The 18,306-nt window shown below is 29.4% G+C and overlaps 3 protein-coding genes across 5 annotated transcripts; 1 reads left to right on the forward strand and 2 right to left on the reverse strand.

The window, feature by feature from the left end:
* Positions 1-3,122: 3,122 nt before the first annotated feature.
* On the reverse strand, positions 3,123-6,311 carry LOC109597306 (tyrosine-protein kinase Dnt). Of its 2 annotated transcripts, XM_020012955.2 has the most exons (7): positions 6,288-6,311; positions 6,047-6,209; positions 5,387-5,517; positions 4,728-5,281; positions 4,111-4,539; positions 3,729-4,025; positions 3,123-3,630 (listed from the first exon to the last, which is right to left on the reverse strand). In XM_020012955.2, the coding sequence occupies exons 2-7, from the start codon at positions 6,159-6,161 to the stop codon at positions 3,519-3,521; spliced, it is 1,638 nt and encodes a 545-aa protein (XP_019868514.1). In that variant the 5' UTR covers positions 6,162-6,209; positions 6,288-6,311; the 3' UTR covers positions 3,123-3,518. The 2 variants fall into 2 exon arrangements, with proteins under 2 accessions (XP_019868514.1, XP_019868515.1); XM_020012956.2 differs by lacking the exon at positions 6,288-6,311 and having other exon boundaries at positions 6,047-6,270.
* A 431-nt stretch (positions 6,312-6,742) lies between these two features.
* On the reverse strand, positions 6,743-9,786 carry LOC109597307 (heat shock factor protein). Of its 2 annotated transcripts, XM_020012958.2 has the most exons (10): positions 9,596-9,786; positions 9,345-9,453; positions 9,169-9,293; positions 8,905-9,117; positions 8,328-8,567; positions 8,034-8,117; positions 7,597-7,793; positions 7,395-7,497; positions 7,258-7,327; positions 6,743-7,158 (listed from the first exon to the last, which is right to left on the reverse strand). In XM_020012958.2, the coding sequence occupies exons 1-10, from the start codon at positions 9,713-9,715 to the stop codon at positions 6,971-6,973; spliced, it is 1,449 nt and encodes a 482-aa protein (XP_019868517.1). In that variant the 5' UTR covers positions 9,716-9,786; the 3' UTR covers positions 6,743-6,970. The 2 variants fall into 2 exon arrangements, with proteins under 2 accessions (XP_019868517.1, XP_019868516.1); XM_020012957.2 differs by having other exon boundaries at positions 8,905-9,293.
* An 848-nt stretch (positions 9,787-10,634) lies between these two features.
* On the forward strand, positions 10,635-15,133 carry LOC109597309 (protein pigeon). The gene is made up of 12 exons (XM_020012960.2): positions 10,635-10,781; positions 11,468-11,857; positions 11,995-12,248; positions 12,346-12,510; positions 12,634-12,793; positions 12,856-13,169; positions 13,225-13,608; positions 13,676-13,846; positions 13,917-14,131; positions 14,215-14,429; positions 14,500-14,706; positions 14,911-15,133. Exons 1-12 carry the CDS (start codon positions 10,718-10,720, stop codon positions 15,051-15,053), a joined length of 2,682 nt encoding a protein of 893 aa, XP_019868519.1. The 5' UTR covers positions 10,635-10,717; the 3' UTR covers positions 15,054-15,133.
* Positions 15,134-18,306: the final 3,173 nt, after the last annotated feature.

The following is an 18,306-nucleotide window of genomic DNA, read 5'->3' on the forward strand; positions in this document are numbered from 1 at the left end:
TATGTGTAAAGTGGAATGCTTTGCCATGGACTCCAGGTGTAGAAAACTATATCCATTTGAACGATGTATTGCATTTGATGGAGCACCATACAATTTGTGAATATACTTAAAAATTAATGGATTCATGATGCACTCAATTTGATGGATGATCGCTTGATCGAATTACAAAATGTTTTAATGTAAGCAAAATTATAATTATAAATACTCTTCAAATTAAGAAAACACTGACTGAAAGGAGAAAATATCGTCATAATGGAAAAATTCCTATTAAGTACAAATCTATTTGATTCAGTAATTACATTGTGTAACTTAGTTTTCACAGGATTAAGAATTTAGCTGCAAAAAATGCTAATTTATTTTAGAATAAGAACGAAATAATTTTCTCCAACAAATGTATTAGAATAGATGATAATTCCCGGTTTATTGCATGTGGAAGAAAGGTTTAATGGAGAGCATTATAGAAACATGCTTCAAAACATATTGTTGCCTATTGTAGGACAATTATATCCAAATGACTTTACTTTTCAACTCGACAATTGCCCCATTCATACCTTCAGAATAATGCGAGATTGGTTACTCGACAGTAAAATAGAGATAATAAAACGTAGTACCGAAAACTGCTGCTCCAATTGCCAGTCATTAAATATTTTATATTAATTATAATTATGAACTTAGATATTATAGTTTCGATACAAAACTTTCTATTTTAATTTGATCAAAAATTCCTGAAGGATGTAGAATAAATTATTATACACAGAGTTAAATTTCACTTTGTTTTTTTCCCAAAATGTTATCGATAACTAACTAAAAAGTGTAGAGAACATTTTTGGAGACAAACTCTCTTTTCTTTTATAGACCTCTCTTTAACATATGTTATTGTATTGATGTGATTGTAATTCTCTGCAATTAAAAGATTATACGTTTAATGAAAGATTAGAACTTCTACAATTACGGATTTCCCTCCCTTCTTTGTTTATATAATCTAATCTAACTTTGCTGTAATCAAATTAAAATTTGTTTACATTGAAATTACTTAAGATTTAATCCAACCTAGTGGTTCGGTATAAAATTCTCAATTTGGAAATGTTTGACTGAATCAGATATATTCTGTTCCCAGAAATCAATTAGAAAAAATTGTAATCGTATTAATATTGAAAGTATGTTCCGTAATTTTTTGAGAATATTTTGTAATCTATAGTTATTATTATGAATTAAGAGATGTTATTATTAAATCAGCCCAGTTTGTAGTGTTTTATAATACCATCTCATAAAAGACAAACAACTGCTAATTGATTAAAAATTGCATTTAATTATTTCAGAACAAATAGGTGTTCGTAAACCTATTTATCTACAGGTGCAGTACAGTACTGTACACTACAGTACAGTACAGTACAGTACAGTACAGTACAGTACAGTACAGTAAGCAAGTCTATACGTAACATACATACGTAGTGTAGTAGATTTGTGTTGAACTATGTAATAATAGTAATGTGGTCAATTCGACGAGGATTAAACTCCTGACTTAATGGAATTATAAAACATGGGAATCCAGGCTGAATTACTATTGATTAAGAGTGATTTATAGGAATATGTGAGCGAAGAATATAACCTTCCAAAGGTTATTAATGGCGAAGGTTCAGCTGCAAGGAATTTGGAAATAAGACAATGGAAAAGCAGTGATGGAAGAGCAATGGCAGATTTAATATTGGCCATTCATCTAGACTAAATTCAAAATATAATAGAATGCATACATCACATGAACTTTGGATTAAATTAAAAGAGCACCTAATCAATCAATTAAAGAATACTTAAAGTACTTTTTTATATTGTTAAATTATATGCATCCATCAGTATTGACTGTCTTAATATTACTACTGTTTTTCTCGAAGTTATAAAAACTTTAAATGTGCTATGGAGTCGAGAGACTTTGGTCTTTTTTCTATGGATTAAAATTAAATAAAAGAAGTTACATATCAAATGTGCTTCATCATTTTAGAATGGAAGATTAATAAAATGCACTCACTAAACTTGCATAAAGCATCTCTTAGGACAATAATATCAAATCGTGTAAAATTGTGGATCTCTTATAGGACATTGTTTTATACTAAAACTATTTCGTACATGGCCCAAATGCAACGCATAGTTTCGTTGTCGTCTACAGGAGGTGAATATGTAAGACTCGCTGAATCTACAAAAGAAGCAGCTAAAAAGTTCGTTTGGAAATCAAATTCATGGAAAATAACATATATAAAATTTTGAAATAAGGGAATGGGGAAACTGCCTGGAAGCCAGTCTGTGGCTTGAAAAGATTATTCAAAGTACGTGATTTTGGGCTTTTTCTAAATTTTATCATCAGCCGATTAACATATATAATGTTAATTTTCTATAAAAAATTCACTGTTAACAACAATGTACAAAGGTAAGAAAAAATATTGTTCCGATGGAAAATTACATTATAACTTATAAACTCGGTTATGCAGATAAGGTCGTTTCCCATTTCTTCTTAGTTACATATTTTAAAATCTAATTTGTATGTGTTGGCATAGTAAGTCCTTTGTGTTCTCTCTTTTACATGCTTTTACTTTTTCCGTAATTTTAGGCTTAATAATTCAACTACCAGTATGAATGAGCCATTGAATTAATTGGTGCAAGTTTAATTCAGTTTAAACGTAAATATAAAACATAATTAATTTTCATCAGTAAAACAGATACCATATAAAAGTGAAATTAATTATGACTGATATCGCAGAATATTATTCAGGTCAACATTTATCAATATTTATTAACAGCGTAGATCATTAACAGATTTAACTAGTGCTGTCAAGCGCAATAAACAAATGAATCTTAATGATTTTTATCCAAAACTTTTCTGTAACCGTACACTTTCAGATTATTTGAGCTAAAAATGTCATAATTATGATGAATTATTATGTAAGTATAACACCCTATTTAATATTTTCATATCTTAAATGTTGTACAGGTAATTTTAATTCGTTTACAATTGGAGTGTTTAAATAAAGAGAAAATTTAGGAAACAGGAATGGGAATATTAGGGGAATTTTTGGAACAGTCAGTCATCAAATTAAATAAACAGACAGCAAATTTAAAATAATTTTTTAAATTCTTCGTTCTATATTTGAATTTGGAATAAGACACAAAATTATCTACACAGTTTTATTAAAACTAATAATAATGATATAAAAATAATAAAAAAGAATTGTTTTTTTCTTAATTCATTAAGAACTAGGAAAAATTAAAATAAAATAAACTTTCGTTTAAATTTAGTTCTTCGTGAACATTTTTATACGAAAGAATAGAACAAACGAGGCGTGTAAATCGAATTTGTATAATACTGGTGCTTTCAGCAGACGATTTATTTTGTTTGTCCTCTTCGTTCGGGTTGAAAATGTGGAGTGTGTACCCTTTTCAAATACACTTCCAATTTCATCTTTTAATTAAAACGAGAGTTTGTACAAGAAAGTTAAGAAGCTTTTATCCAGTCATTTTAAACGTTTTCGTCACACATATCTAGTAAGTTGAGCATAGAATTCTTGCAAGCAGACGTATAATTGAGTAAATGAAGGCCTTTCTTCTGCACTCATTGCCCAACAGTAGGCCATAACGGCAAACCTAAAAATAGAATTGGATGGATTTTGAGAAACAAACAACAACAACAACAACAACAACAACCTCAACAAACGTTTTTAATGTGTGTTTAAAATACTTACAATTCATCAGGACAATTTATGGGTTGTGCTAAACGATAGCCATCTTTGAGGTATGCAGCAACCTCAAATGGATCGATTTCGATGTAAGGTTGTTGAGCAAGACTCGTTAATTCCCATAAAACAACACCAAACGACCAAACATCCGAACTTGGAGTAAATGTCTTTTGTAAAAGGCTTTCTATGGCCAACCACTTGACCGGGCGGTTTTCGTTGTCTCCCAGACAATGGTAATCTGAAGGGAACAGGTCACGAGACAATGCGTTGTCTGTCACTCGTACCCGAAGCTTATCGTCTACTCTGAAAAAATAATAACAATAAGTATTGTTAAGGTTAACAATATACTGATATATACTGAAAGTATAATGATAATAATAATACTTACACGCAATTTCTTGTAGCTAAATCCTTGTGAATTATATGTTTCTTGTGAAGATATTGCATGGCTTGAATTATTTGCAAAGCCATATCCACAACCTCTTGAGTGGTTAAGGTATGTGATACTCCTTCAGCAGATAGTTTACATTTTTGTAGGAATATTTTTAAGTTGGAGTTATTATTATGAGGATATAAGAGGAACGGTGTCGTATTGTCCTCAATTGAGACTCTAAGTATACTTAATATATTTTTATGCTTTAAGGAATACATTGCCATGCCCTCTTGCAATAGCAATGATATTTGTACTTGACTTGCATGATCAGATACCGTTTTAACGACCACCATTTCATTAACTCCGTCTTCGTTCACGTATGAACCCTCATATACCCTACCAAATGTGCCTTCCATTATCACATTGTTTAGTCGGACTCTGCATCTAAAATTCAATAATTATACAAGCTCTACTAATATCAATATTTCAATTGGGTGTGTAAATCTGGGCTCTATTCATGTCCCCTGATTATGGTAAATGGTTAAATGCGAATACCTAATTTATATACAGGTCATTTGTACGTTTTCCCATACATATGGGAATTACATAATTATTAAATTTTAAATTATTACCTTTGAATAGTGAGTTCCAAAATTTGCTCCTGTAAATTCTTGTATCGTTCGTCTATGAGATAATAACTTGGCATTCGTCTAAAGCTTCCGTACGAGGAGGCAATAATACTATTTCGTGGCAACGAAGCGAGAAACGTTGTTTGTCCATTACTAGTTTCTCTTGGCGCTCTCCCTTTTTTATCTCTAATATAGTAAAATATTACAAATATGGCTAGACTTAACATCAAAAAGGTGGCACAAAACACGGCAACATAAAATATATTTACTGAATTCGAATAATACAACATCGAATCAACAGAAACGTTTGGATTTTGGTTCTCATACTGATGACAAATTTTTTTCCTATATAATACAATTTTTGTTTTGTTTGTGTGAGAAATTGTGAAATTTATATTTATTTTAACATCAACTTCTGCATCTACAAGTCCAGAACAAGGCAAAGATATTACGAATGTCTGTGCTGATGTCGGTACATTGCCTCTATTTGATATATTTAACTTTGGTGTTGATAATGCCTGTGTATTTGATGTTTCAACTTCAAGCGAGTATGAAAGCTGTAACAAAATTTATATATCTAATATATTTTTTGTTACTTAAAATTTGATGATGAAAACATATTCAACATAAATACTAAATAACTAATAACTAAGAATACTTACCACCTGTTGTTTTGCCAAACTCTGCCAAGTAAAGTACAAATCATCAATTTTAGATGGAATTGGTACGACATAGTTAAGAGCATATTCATTTTTCACACCATCTCTGACAAAATACAACTCTGCCACAAGACCTAAAAAAATTAATTTTGATAACAGATTATTTAGTACATTTTGAAACTCTCTCATTTTATTTTTAAACTAAATTATCGTGAAGAAGAACGTGAAGGCTATAGATCTATACTAGAAAATAAAGTATAATAACAATAATCGTTAGATGAAATAATAAGAAATATAAAATAGAGAACTCTGTACCAGGACTGTCTCCAAAGTATGTAATTTTTATTTAATATAAATTAAATTTATTTTTTATTTAATTTATTGTCTAGTAAACCTTTTCCATGGACATTTTAAGGGTCATATTCTTTCCTAGAGTTCATGTAAAACTGTAAAACCGTTTTGTTTATTTTTTGAACTACTTAATCTTCTAAAGTTACATATGTAATACATACATATTCTTAAATATTTAGTTTGCATATGAGGCTTTAAAAACTAAAATAGTAAATATATATTATATATATTTCCTCCTGTCATTTCAATTAATGAAATACATCTTACATAAACAATATTATTTCTACAGAAAGAAATAAAAAAAATACTTACCTATAAGTCTTTGAACTTCAAATAAACTAAGATACAAATTTAAGTATCCTCTGGAAAGATGCTGCTGTAGAATTAAAAATAGGACAAGACATTGACCCAGAGTAAAAAACTTCATAATAGTCTGTTCTCTGGTCGTTTTAAGTTAACTCTATAACTCCATCACCTACAAATAAGTATCACGGTACACACAGGTTTACTTTTATGAAAGTAAACAAATTATATAGATTATAAACAAACTAACCAAATATATGAGATACAATCCCAGCGGTGCCAACTGCAGAATAACAACATCAACAGTTCTTTGTAAAAGTTACCTGTGATAAGCGCCATCTAACAAAAGAGCACTTCGACTAAATTGGTGCCAATACGTACGCTCATATAAATTTTGAAGATTTTTTAATTGACTTTAATTTCGTACGTTGTTGATGCAACTTTGTTAGATTTATACAGGAAATTTCATTGTTTATTAAAACTTATTTTGAATATATTTATTGCAATATAGTGCCATCGGTATTCTGATTTTTTAAATAATTCAAATTAATTAATTTTCCCGTCTTCTTGTCTTCCTAGGGAGTTGCTTTTAGATACCTCTGTTCGTTAGAACTGTTTCCGAAATTCTCAAAAAGTTGAGTTACACTCACTGTTGAAAACAAAATCTACTTTCAAAGAGGAACAATAATAAAAAAACACTTGGTATTGCTACCAATTTATCTTTATTTAATACGTACATATATACATAAGTAGTTTACTATTTTTTAACATTAATTTAATATTAAATTCTATTAAATAATTTTAAATTTTGGACAACATTAATTTTTTTTGTGAATAATTTAGTAAATCAAATGATTTATTATATATGGTAACTTTAAATCATTTCGAGAAATTTTAGCAACACAAATATAAGTTACTTTTCAAAGCTGTGCATCAATTTTTGAAGAAAGGATCACTTTTTGTAACTACGGGGGTGTTAATTGTTCCCGAATCATCTTCCGGTTGTTTAGAGAACTGTGAATCTGTATAAACATTAGAATCGTCATCGAGCTCCGAATCAAATAGTTCATTGAAATCAATCGTTGTTGGCAGAGCTATTTTAGAGTCGATAACATCACCAGCTGAAAAAAAAAACAAGTACAAAATAATCAAATCAAATTACACAGCGTACTACCATTCTACAGAATAATGAGAACACATATATGCATATAATTAATTACCTTCAGAAGAAGTCTGCCTTTCTGATTCATAATTAGGTATACCATAATTTAGCGATTCATCATTAAATAGCTGAAATTTTTATTTTGCAAGAAAAAAATGTATAGGTATTATTAATATACTCATTCTTAGTACTCACCCCTAATAATGTATTCGCGTCAAGAGATGTACAACCACTCAATAGATCCTTCAAACATTCTAGTTCTGACTGACTATTTTCTAAATGCAAGTCAAAGTCATCCCTAAATCAATCAATCAGTAATTTCATTATAAAGATTTTGGGAAACATCACATCACAAAACTATATAACAACTGCAACAACTGCAAATAAATATACTTACACATTATTAATTCTAGTAGCAACGGTCATTTCTGAATCGGCCTCGTTAGCTTTTCTTTCTGCATTTTTTCTATTTGCATTGGCTACAGCCGCAGGGTTGTAACTTCCATTAGTGAGACTACTCAAGACAGTGTCTCTTGCAGCAGGATTGAGAAATACGTTATTATCCAGATTAGAATGGTTTTCACTCTTAGAATTCTAAAAAATATAATTAATTATCATATGTTCAAAGACAATAAATGTATGTAAGAACCAACGCTAAAACTAACGCAACATTTTAAAAATCCTCCAGACAATCTGTAGCTTTACAAAACTCATTCTTAGATTAAAGGAGAGCTGTATGATAAGTACCTGTAATGTTTAGCTCAATGAAGTTGAACAAATCGAATCATAATATTAAAGTAACATTGGATATAGTGGAAAAAAAATATACTTTACCTCTGGGTTGTTTGCCTCTATGGACGATCGTCTCTGTGTACCTTGTGTTGACGTCATAGATTCTGGTGTTTCTGGACTGTTGATCTGTAAGATACATACATACATTTTATATCAATAATTTTAACATCAGAACTATCAATAAGTAAATATTCAAGGAGACATATTTTGATATTTGCATTTAAAATATTCAATTTCAATCTAATAAGACTAGTGTTGGCTAACCTATGTGACATCAGATAGGTTGTTTGTTGTAAAATTTGTTGTGTGAGACTTAATAAAAATATAAATACTTACAATAGGTTCCGAACTCATATTCTCGAAAATATCTTCCGGCAAGGATCCCACTGCGTCAATCTCATGAATAGTGGGTCCAGTAGTACTTGATGTTTTCGATGTAGGAATTTTCTTAGTTTTATTTGTGGCTGGCTTTTTGTTGGGGCTTTCATTAATCATTAAAGGCATTCGGCGTTTTACACCGACTCCAATACGTGTTGATTGATTTGTGTGAGCCAATGTAACCAAAAATTGAATAAGCTGTAATAAAAATCATTATTTACTATATAAATTATTTAAAAATTTTAGCCTTTAAAGAAATCACAAAGTACCCATTACCATTTTATGTACAATTTAATAAATAACAATTAGGTTGTAAAATGTTATCTGAGATATATTAATTTAGATTAGTCACAAACTACATGCCATTTATAGTAGCAATTTTAGTAATTAACAAATTTTAAATGTCATTACAAATCAACTGAATCTTGAATTAATCAATGTGATTCGTAATGATTCATTTTCCATAAAATAGATTTCTCTGATTAAGTTAACAAATGTGACAAACACAGGTTATAATAAAACAAAAATGTCCTACCTTATTAACAATTTGTTGTTGCTTCATATGTTTTTGTCGTAATAAAGCTAATTCTCTCCATAAAACAACATTTTCCTCTTTTAATGCTGACAATTGCTGATCTACTTTATTCTGTCGTCCTTTCATTTGCTTAACGTCTGTCAATACTTTTGTAATATCATCTTGTTTGATTATTGTATGGCTGACATTCTCATTAGGTTTTGGATTTGTAACCTTAAAAATGTCAATAGAGAATTTATGTCTACATATTATAAAAACAATTACTTTTCTTTTTATGTATCCAAGTAGCTCTGGCCTATTCTTCTTAAATAGTGGATGAGAAAATTGAGTCTCATCTTTATCCACATCCATGGTCCCGTTTTCTACAGTTGACAGCTTATGGAAACCATCTAAAATATATTCTTTAAAATGTTTGAAGAAGAATTCTAATTAATACTTACACATATTTAATTGCCTAACAAAGCTGCTCATATTGTTGTGCTTGTAGTAGAGAGGTAACAGTTCATACCAAAAATAGGCTTTATTTTGTATTACAAAACCTGTTCCTGTCTAATTGTAAGTAAACAAATATATTAATAGTTTGTTCTGACATGTTTTATATTAGGCATTAACGTATGCATTGGATATTCAATAAAACATATATTTAAATATAAGATGAAGTATTAATAGAAATTTAATAAAAATCTTTTACCTCATTCCAACAGATCACTTCATCTGTATTGGGATCATTCACCATTTTCCACAGTTTCACTAGGAAAGCGGGTATATTGCTTCCCTCTTGAATTTGCATATTCGAATTTGTTTCGGACATTGAATTGTTTTTTATATAAAATACTGTATTGACATTCAAAACAAAACGTTTAAGCTTATAACATTTAGTTCCATTGATCAGCTGTTTTGTTTATTCTGTTGGTAGTATTCACTGAATACTTTTCAGTGTTGCCAAGTTAGCCTGTTAGGTTATGAACACGAAAAATAAACGACTGATTGTATGTAAACAATTAACATGTCTCAGACACATGTAGACAATGTAATGAAATATACAATGTGTGTGAAAGAATTGAACCATAAAGCTATAGCAATTTTTCGATGTTTAGTATGTAACGTTCAAAGTCACTTATGAGTTATAAAAAATTAATGTAACAAAAAATATAATAAAGAAAAAATTTGGTGTAGCAGTTTCTAAATAATGATTATTCTAAATTATTCGTAACAATCTAGGTCCATTTTTTAAATAATGTATGTTTTACGAATGTATTTTTTGAGCCAGAATAAGACTTTATGAGTCGTCCACTAGTTTGGCCCCCACATTCCCCAGATTACATTCCACTGGACCTTCTTTTTCCCCATATTTGACGAGTGTTGTTTATCATGTGGGGCCAGTCAATGACAACAGTCCAGACCCTCCGTAAACGTATCTCTAATTCACATAAGAAAGCGATAAGAAAAACTCCAGAACGTATGCGACATTGTTTAGATGCTAAAAAAATAGAAAGCTGTATCACAGCAGACGTAAAATATTTATTATAATTTGTTATAATTTATGTCAGTATTTCCTCACATTATTTTAGATTTTTTCATAACTAACAAAAAAATTTAGTGTATAATATAAATTTACTAATAATAAAACTAATTTATTTAAGGGATGTAAAATATTTAATTTTATAATTTCTCAAAATTTGTAATATAATTTGTAGTGTTTTTTTTTACGACATTATATTTTCATTAAAAAATATGATTAGATGGAAGCTGCCTGCGAAAACACTCATCGTTAATTCCCCCTTGCTATCTCGTCCGCAGGAGAGAAATTGTGATGGTGACTGTGGATAACTTCGCTTATAAACTCAATTCCATAATTTTGCAGGAAAATCCTGAAGGTGTGTAATTTAATTTTTCTTTATTTATTAATTATTACATGTAGTATTGGAAATGTATGTAGTTTATCATGTTACTATTGTCAGTTAATAACTATTTTTCTAAGAATTAGATTTTGATATTGATTTATTACACCCATGGAGTCTGCGCGTTGTTATACACAGGGACGAACCTTTGTATGTTGGCAGGAGGGGACAAAAAAAGTATCTCAAATAAATGACTATATTAAGCTTTTCAAAATTAGGTCAACGTGTAACAAGCAAATATATGTATCTACTTGTAAACAGATATAGCATATGTATATATAAACAACGGGTAAATAATGTAACATAATCAGTGTACACAAATCGTATTTTCGATTAAAATTCCCTAGAGATGGCGCTGTCCTTCGCTCTAAATTGGTCGTGGGAAACCTTGGCGTTTGAAATTTAAGTAGTGTAATTAAAACAATTTCAATAATTTAAGATATTATAATTCATAATAAATTTAGTTTCTTTTTGTACGTTTGTTATGTCCTCATCTTATTATCCCTATAATAATAAAATAATATTTAAATTCTGTTAAAAATGTTTATTATTAATTTATAATTTCAAACTTAGTAAAAAAATAATTTAGAGTACAGGTAGAGAAATAATTCTTTTTTAATTTATTTTCTGGTTCCTAATATATGATTCATATAATGTTTCAGAAAATGCTACCGAATGGAGATTATTGGGCCAAGAACAGGATGATAGTTTATTATTTAGTTGGATTCAAGCTAAGAAGACTAAAATAGGGATGTATTGTTATTCAGATAATAAATTAACTGTACTGTACACATTTCCTAATGAAGTTAATTGCATACAAGCTTCAGTTAATGAAAACAAAACTTATTTATCGCTGGTCTTGAAAGAACGAGATGTAAATGAAGAAATATTTATTTATAAACCATTTATTTACAAATTAGGAGATGGCGACAAGCTCTTTGACTTAAACCTGTACAGAAACAAGCAAATTATGGTACAATTCTTGTATCATAAACAGTCGGTTCTTTTGGAAAATCATACAGTAAAATTTTTAATTTTCATTCATCAAGAAAGTAAGTACACCATTACACTACCAGCTTCTAATACGAAAAATCAAATAAATACTCAAGTACTGACTTACTCAAGTAATCATATACATTTTTTATTTATTCATAATGTTCATTTAAAACTATATTTGTTTACGTTTAAGGTATACTCCAATATCAAATAAAGAACGATACAATCTACTTATCTGAAGACAGTTTTACGTTTGAATGTTTAGTAAAAGCTTTTACTTGGGCACAATGGGATCCACTTCATCAAACTCTCTATTACATTCATAACAAAAAGCCAATCAGAGGATTAGTGGAGGATGAAGAAAAAATTCCAACGGACTTGGGAACTAAAATATCGCCAACATTATCTGGACTGCAATTTCATGATGATTTACCTCATGAGAGTGTGGTAAGTCTTAAAGATATGGTTGGATCAGTTGTCCTTAATACATAACGGGTTAACCTTAACCATATAAGCAAGAAAATATGTACATTATATATTTTAGCTTAACATTCCTTTGAATTTACCCCATTTACCATCAGTGTCCACAACACACAGAATATATGAAGACGATACTGTACCATTACGGATACATGATTGTTCTCTCGAGTTAGTTGTTTTAACAGATCCCAATGGAATGCTTTGCATATGTCATAATTATCTTTACCAGGTAAGGAATTTACTAAGAAAAATAAAAGGGTTTTGTCAGGGTTTTGTCTATTATTCTTTGAATACATCTTCGTTCTATATACCATATTATGTAGTAATACAATAAATTTAAATGTTCTCTTAGCCTATTCAACCTCAGGAAATACTTAAAGATGAAGACGACTGTCCAGTGCATCTAGCGTATTCTGTAACTGTTTTACATCATAGCTGTGTCATTCATTGTGTTATACCAGAAATCCCTTGGAACAAGGCTAAAAATATTCGGCCATTATTCAAACTATATGGTAACATATATTTTTATATATTTGTAAAATGAATTAAGACTAAGGGTATTTCGGTATTTCAGGGGAACACTTATTAGTGTTTACACCAGGTATATGTACTCAACTTCTAGATATTGGACTTATGCACGAGCCGTGTTGTCACATAACATCTAAACCTATAATATTTGAAGAGGAAACAAACAAAATTGTACTTACGCCACTGGCCTCGGTGGGATCAGAATATGTATTGAATTTGGCCACGTTGGATTTAATTAATATGACAATTCCTACAAAAATGTTGATCGATACATTTAAAAGTGATACTCTTTTGGAAAATAAACTATCTATACTTCACTATTTAATTGTACATCAAGGAGATATAGATACTGCATCAGAGGTATATTATTTTGCAAATAACGCATACGCAGTAATTAGTCTATTTTTTACTTTAGCTGATTACATGGAAGGTGGAGAAACCGTTTACTTTGGAACTTCCGCAGCTTCTTAGGGAATTTTTAGTTGGAGCTACTTATTCATCTGTTCAAAGAAACTTACCCTCAGACGCCAATGATTTAATTAGTTTACTTCCTATTACTATGCAAAGAATTGGTTGTGACATGGAGGTAAAAATTAAAAATTATGTAAATTGCTTATCCCAAGATATGTTATGGAATGCGTCTATGATGTTGTTATCACCACAACAAAGAATTGTTCCATACAGAAGTGATATTTGGGTAAAATTATGGGAGCAATTGGCAAAAATTTCTAAGGGTAAAGTACGATTTAAACATAGCCACGTTGTAGAAAAACTTATGATATCTCTAGTTTGCTATCAAGTAAGTGTAAAAACACTTATATTGTACATATATAATATTAACATAGTGAATAATAATTTTATTATAGCCTGAAGTTTTATCAAGATCTAGCACACCATTATCACCAACTGGTACTACTTCAACAGCTCTTAATGACTTTCTAAGTAATCAGTTTGGTAAAAAAAGTCAAGGTGATTCATTGCCTTTTTATGAAGCAGAGAAATGTACTGCCAGCAAACAAGAACACGTTATATCAGTGGTAGGTATTTAAGTTTAACTAATTTTCAACTGTTTTAAGTATACGAGTGTATATAATAATATATTTACAGAATTTACGAGAATTAAGTATGCACCTTTTAAAGCAAAGCGCAGAAAACAAGATCACCAAGTTTCAGTGGCAATTGCAAACACCAATGCACGTTCATGCTGTGGCTACTAGATACGTTACGGCCCAGCTGGATCAATCCAGATATTTATGTCAGTTATTATGTAAAGCTACTGGATGTGAGCCTAGACACGAATTAGATAAGGGATTCGTTTACATGTAAGATTCTTTCACATACATATTATGTAATAAATGTAAGGAATTCGTAAATGCTACACGTAAATTGTGCCATTATTTTTCAGAAATGATCTAACAGAGGAGAAGCGATACATATTGTTAACAATTTTAGAAAGATATTATTTTGCCATTGAATCGTTAGCATTTCCTTTGCCTCAAGGTTTTTCTTCATTTTTTGCCTTTCTGGGATATAAGACTATTTCATTTGAAATGTTTCTTCAATATGTAACAAGGAATATATTTGAACTACAAGTAGATGTTATGAAAATTATCATGGCTGGTACGGTCCAAAATTTAATCTAAATTTCTGTACAACAAGTTCAAAGTTTTTATAACGTGAACGTTTCTAGATATGAATAAAACTAAGATAAATACTGAAAGAAAACTTAAATTGCTTAGTTTTTTACCAAGATCCAGGGCTAAAAGACTTTTAAATCAATGGAATCACCCTATCAGTTTAATGTTAAGATCTAGGGAACATTCATTGAATATTTTGTCTGGAGTGTCTGGCCCGACAGGAAGAGTACATGGAATACAAAAAAATTCAGCATTCAGAGGTAGGTATTTTAATTTCTTTTACAATACTATATTCTCATATAAACACAACTTAAATGGATCTTATTGGTGTTAAACAATTTTCATAGTATAAGATCTACAATAGTTTATTTAATATTGTTGTTGTTGTCGTTTATTGTATTGTTGTATTTATTATTATAATTACTTACTACTATTATTGTCTATTATTCTTTATTTATTTTTAGGCATGTCAATGTTTCCAACTGGAGATAATCTGTCACCTCTAGATACATTTTTGGATTTATTAACCGCAAAGGCAAGTTTAGCGGATCTAGATTTCAACTTATTAATTGAAGCTACTGAAATGTCTAGTGAAGAATTTTTGTAGTTTGTTTATGTGTTTCATTAACCGTTATCTGTGTAACTTTCGATTGTAATATTGAAAGAAAATTAATAAACATTCTATACGAAAAACGATTGTTTTTATTACCGACTAAGGGCATAATTTTCCCCTTCACACAGGTCACTTCATTCATTTACCATAAATAAACCGAATTAATATTCTCAAAATTGCCATAAAAGCAGGTCGTCCATGCCAAATAAACCATTTTTTTACTTTTTACCAAAAATTATGGTATCCTCTTATAAACAAATAAATGTTTCAATAAAAAATATTTTAGTTTTTCCCATAAATTTTTAGAGACACTCAAAAAAATATTAATTGCTCAGGTTGAAAGGTTGAATTTAAGTCTCATCGTGTGCCAACTTTTCCTACCATTTTTTTTTCATAATTCAATTCAACAACTTCATTTTGTTTCTAGATCTTTAGAACACTATTGTGCTGTTCCCAATAGCATTTTACTTAAACCAGCGTCCATTGCAAAAAAGATGTTTTGATGTGTCAATTGCTTATTCATAACACAGGTTTTGGTGAGAAATTGTAATTGTCATTAATGTAATAACAAGACCATATATTTTTGAGACCAACTTTAGCTAATACATATTGTATACTACGAAATGTGTTTTACTAGTGGCACTTTAAAGATAAACAATTTATTTATTGTGTATCTATAATCAATGTGTTCTTAACCATTAATATTGATAAAAACTGGATAGTTAACTGGAAGAAAAATAGGAAATCAAACACTGGGAATAAGAAACACGCAGTTTAATAGAATTTCAATAGAAACATCAAGTTTAAACAATATAGTACAATTTTACAAGTTGCAATATTACCATTATGAGGCCTCCAATGCAAGTTATTGAAATGATTAAACTGTCTCTTCAACTTCACTCTTTGCATCTACAACGACGTTTTCCTAAACGCTAGCTACAGTTGTCGTCAGTAACCTTTTTATTAAGTAAACTGTAAACATGTGTAATAAAATTATAAACATTTTCCTTGATTATCACAAATATATCATATATTTTTGTGTGTGTGTGTGTAGGTTGAGGTTGATTAGAATTATTCCCTGCTGTTTCGCTAACACGAGTGGCTAGCATCTTTAGTTGTCTGATGTGATGTTCATGTTTCTTTATACAGATAATTAAATAAAGTTCACGAAACTCTTCAATTTCACAATCTTCTTGACATGAAAATTTGTGAAATTATTGTTATTATATTTTTTGACAAGGAATAGTCCTAAGTTTCACAATGAAGGAGCCCAAGAAATGGCCATCAACCATATTATACATTGATAAGGTAATGAAAATATTTTTTAAAGACTATTATTTATTTATTTATTTATTATTCTTCTATGTTGCCTCATTTGAGGGAAAATGTTTTCAAATGTTGGTTCAGAGTTTTTTGGTAAGATGTTCTATACCTGATAGGGTGGTGCAATTTAGATTTTTGATTTCTTCAAAACTGGTATAAGGATTGTCATTTTGTATTTGTACTTTAATAAATAATTTTAATAATTTAAAAAGGGCTCCATCATTTAAAATAACCTTGTATATTGAAAATGTTTGTTTAACTGAATTTTTTAGTTCAGCCCATTAGATTTACATTTATGGTGTGATGTAGATTTATTTTATGACATTCCTATTGATCATTGTATCAATTTAATACGTAATAAGTTATCATAAGTTGTTAAGATATTTAAAAGTTAGATAAAAACCTTAATCAGAGAACTGGTCAAGAAAAATATAAATAACATAAACTAATACAAATCCCGGAGACTGTATTGCTTACCACTTACACTTTGAAGCTGCGCTATTAAACACTTCCGTGAGCCATTGTTAAAACGTTTTCATAACATATATTCATAGAATGAATTGGTGACTTTGGCAAACTACAATATTATCTATCTGTTCAGGCAACTTTGCCTTTTCATAGAAGAATGTATTTTCAATAGGAATAGTGGATAATTAATCGAAGATATACGGTACACATTTTCTCAGAGATACATATAAAAATAATGTTTTTATAGACTTACATATATTCTTATAAAATTTTAAATTTCACACATTTTTTCAGAAAAATAACAAATAACACATACTACATACATCAAGAGCAAAGAAATTTTTCTTTAAACTAAAAGAGTTGGATATGAAGACGCTTACTAATCTTCCTCTAAAGATTTTAGTAAACATAAGTAAACATAAATTGATAAGAAGCAGTAAATTAAGACAAGTGATTTATTATTTTTCGTTGTATGTATTGCTGGAAATTGATATAGATAAGTGATGATGAAGAGTTTGGTTAAATAAAACATCAGAATTTTGTACTTAAATACCGCAACCCTTAATATATTTTTTTAATTTGTTTATTATTTTTATATAATAGTATATGTTAAGCACATTTAATAACAGTATTGTGGAACTGTATGTATGTTATGTATGGGTACTAAAACAAAGGATACTAAAGTAAGGGTCGATTTAATTACCATACACACATAACATCGTGATTAATAATTATAAATAGGAGAAAATGTTTAATTCATTATAGTCAGTCTACAGTCTAAGATGTCATACGCACAAAACTGTGGCCGTAAGCTCAAACAACTAATTGATGATGGAAAGGGGATAATAATACAGATATTAAGATTTTAATTAAAATAAAAACATTGGTTTAGTATATAATTTAAGGTATTTCATTCTAGGTTATATTTGAAACTACTTATATATACTACTTACTACGTATAACGGGATGAAACAAAAGAGTGATTGATAGCAAAGTACCTTCATCAGATTATATATCATATCATCAGATATTTGGTAGTGAATATAAATGAAATAAATATAACATACCTTACCTTACATGGTAAAAAAGATGAAAGGTTATTTAATCACGAGAAAGAATAATTATTGTAGTATATTGAAGTGGAAAAAAGTGAAGAAAAGTGACGATAGATTTTACTAAATATGTGAGTCATCACCATAAATTATATTCTATTTAAAATGTATAAAAGTTTAAGCGACCAGAAAGAATCATAATCGTAAATCTACATAATTATAGCAGTAAGAAAAACAAGCGATAAAAAATGTCAACCACTTAAAGTAAAGCTATTGACTTAACATAAATAGAAAAGTCCCATAAAGATAGAATATATAGTATAACACACCCCTTAATAATATCCCTCCAATCGTAGTGCTTCATGGGATAATTAAGGGTGGTGCCACGAAAGACCGCAACCCAT

This window comes from Aethina tumida, chromosome 1, assembly GCF_024364675.1.
Source record: "Aethina tumida isolate Nest 87 chromosome 1, icAetTumi1.1, whole genome shotgun sequence".
NCBI classification, from domain to species: Eukaryota; Metazoa; Arthropoda; class Insecta; order Coleoptera; family Nitidulidae; genus Aethina; species Aethina tumida.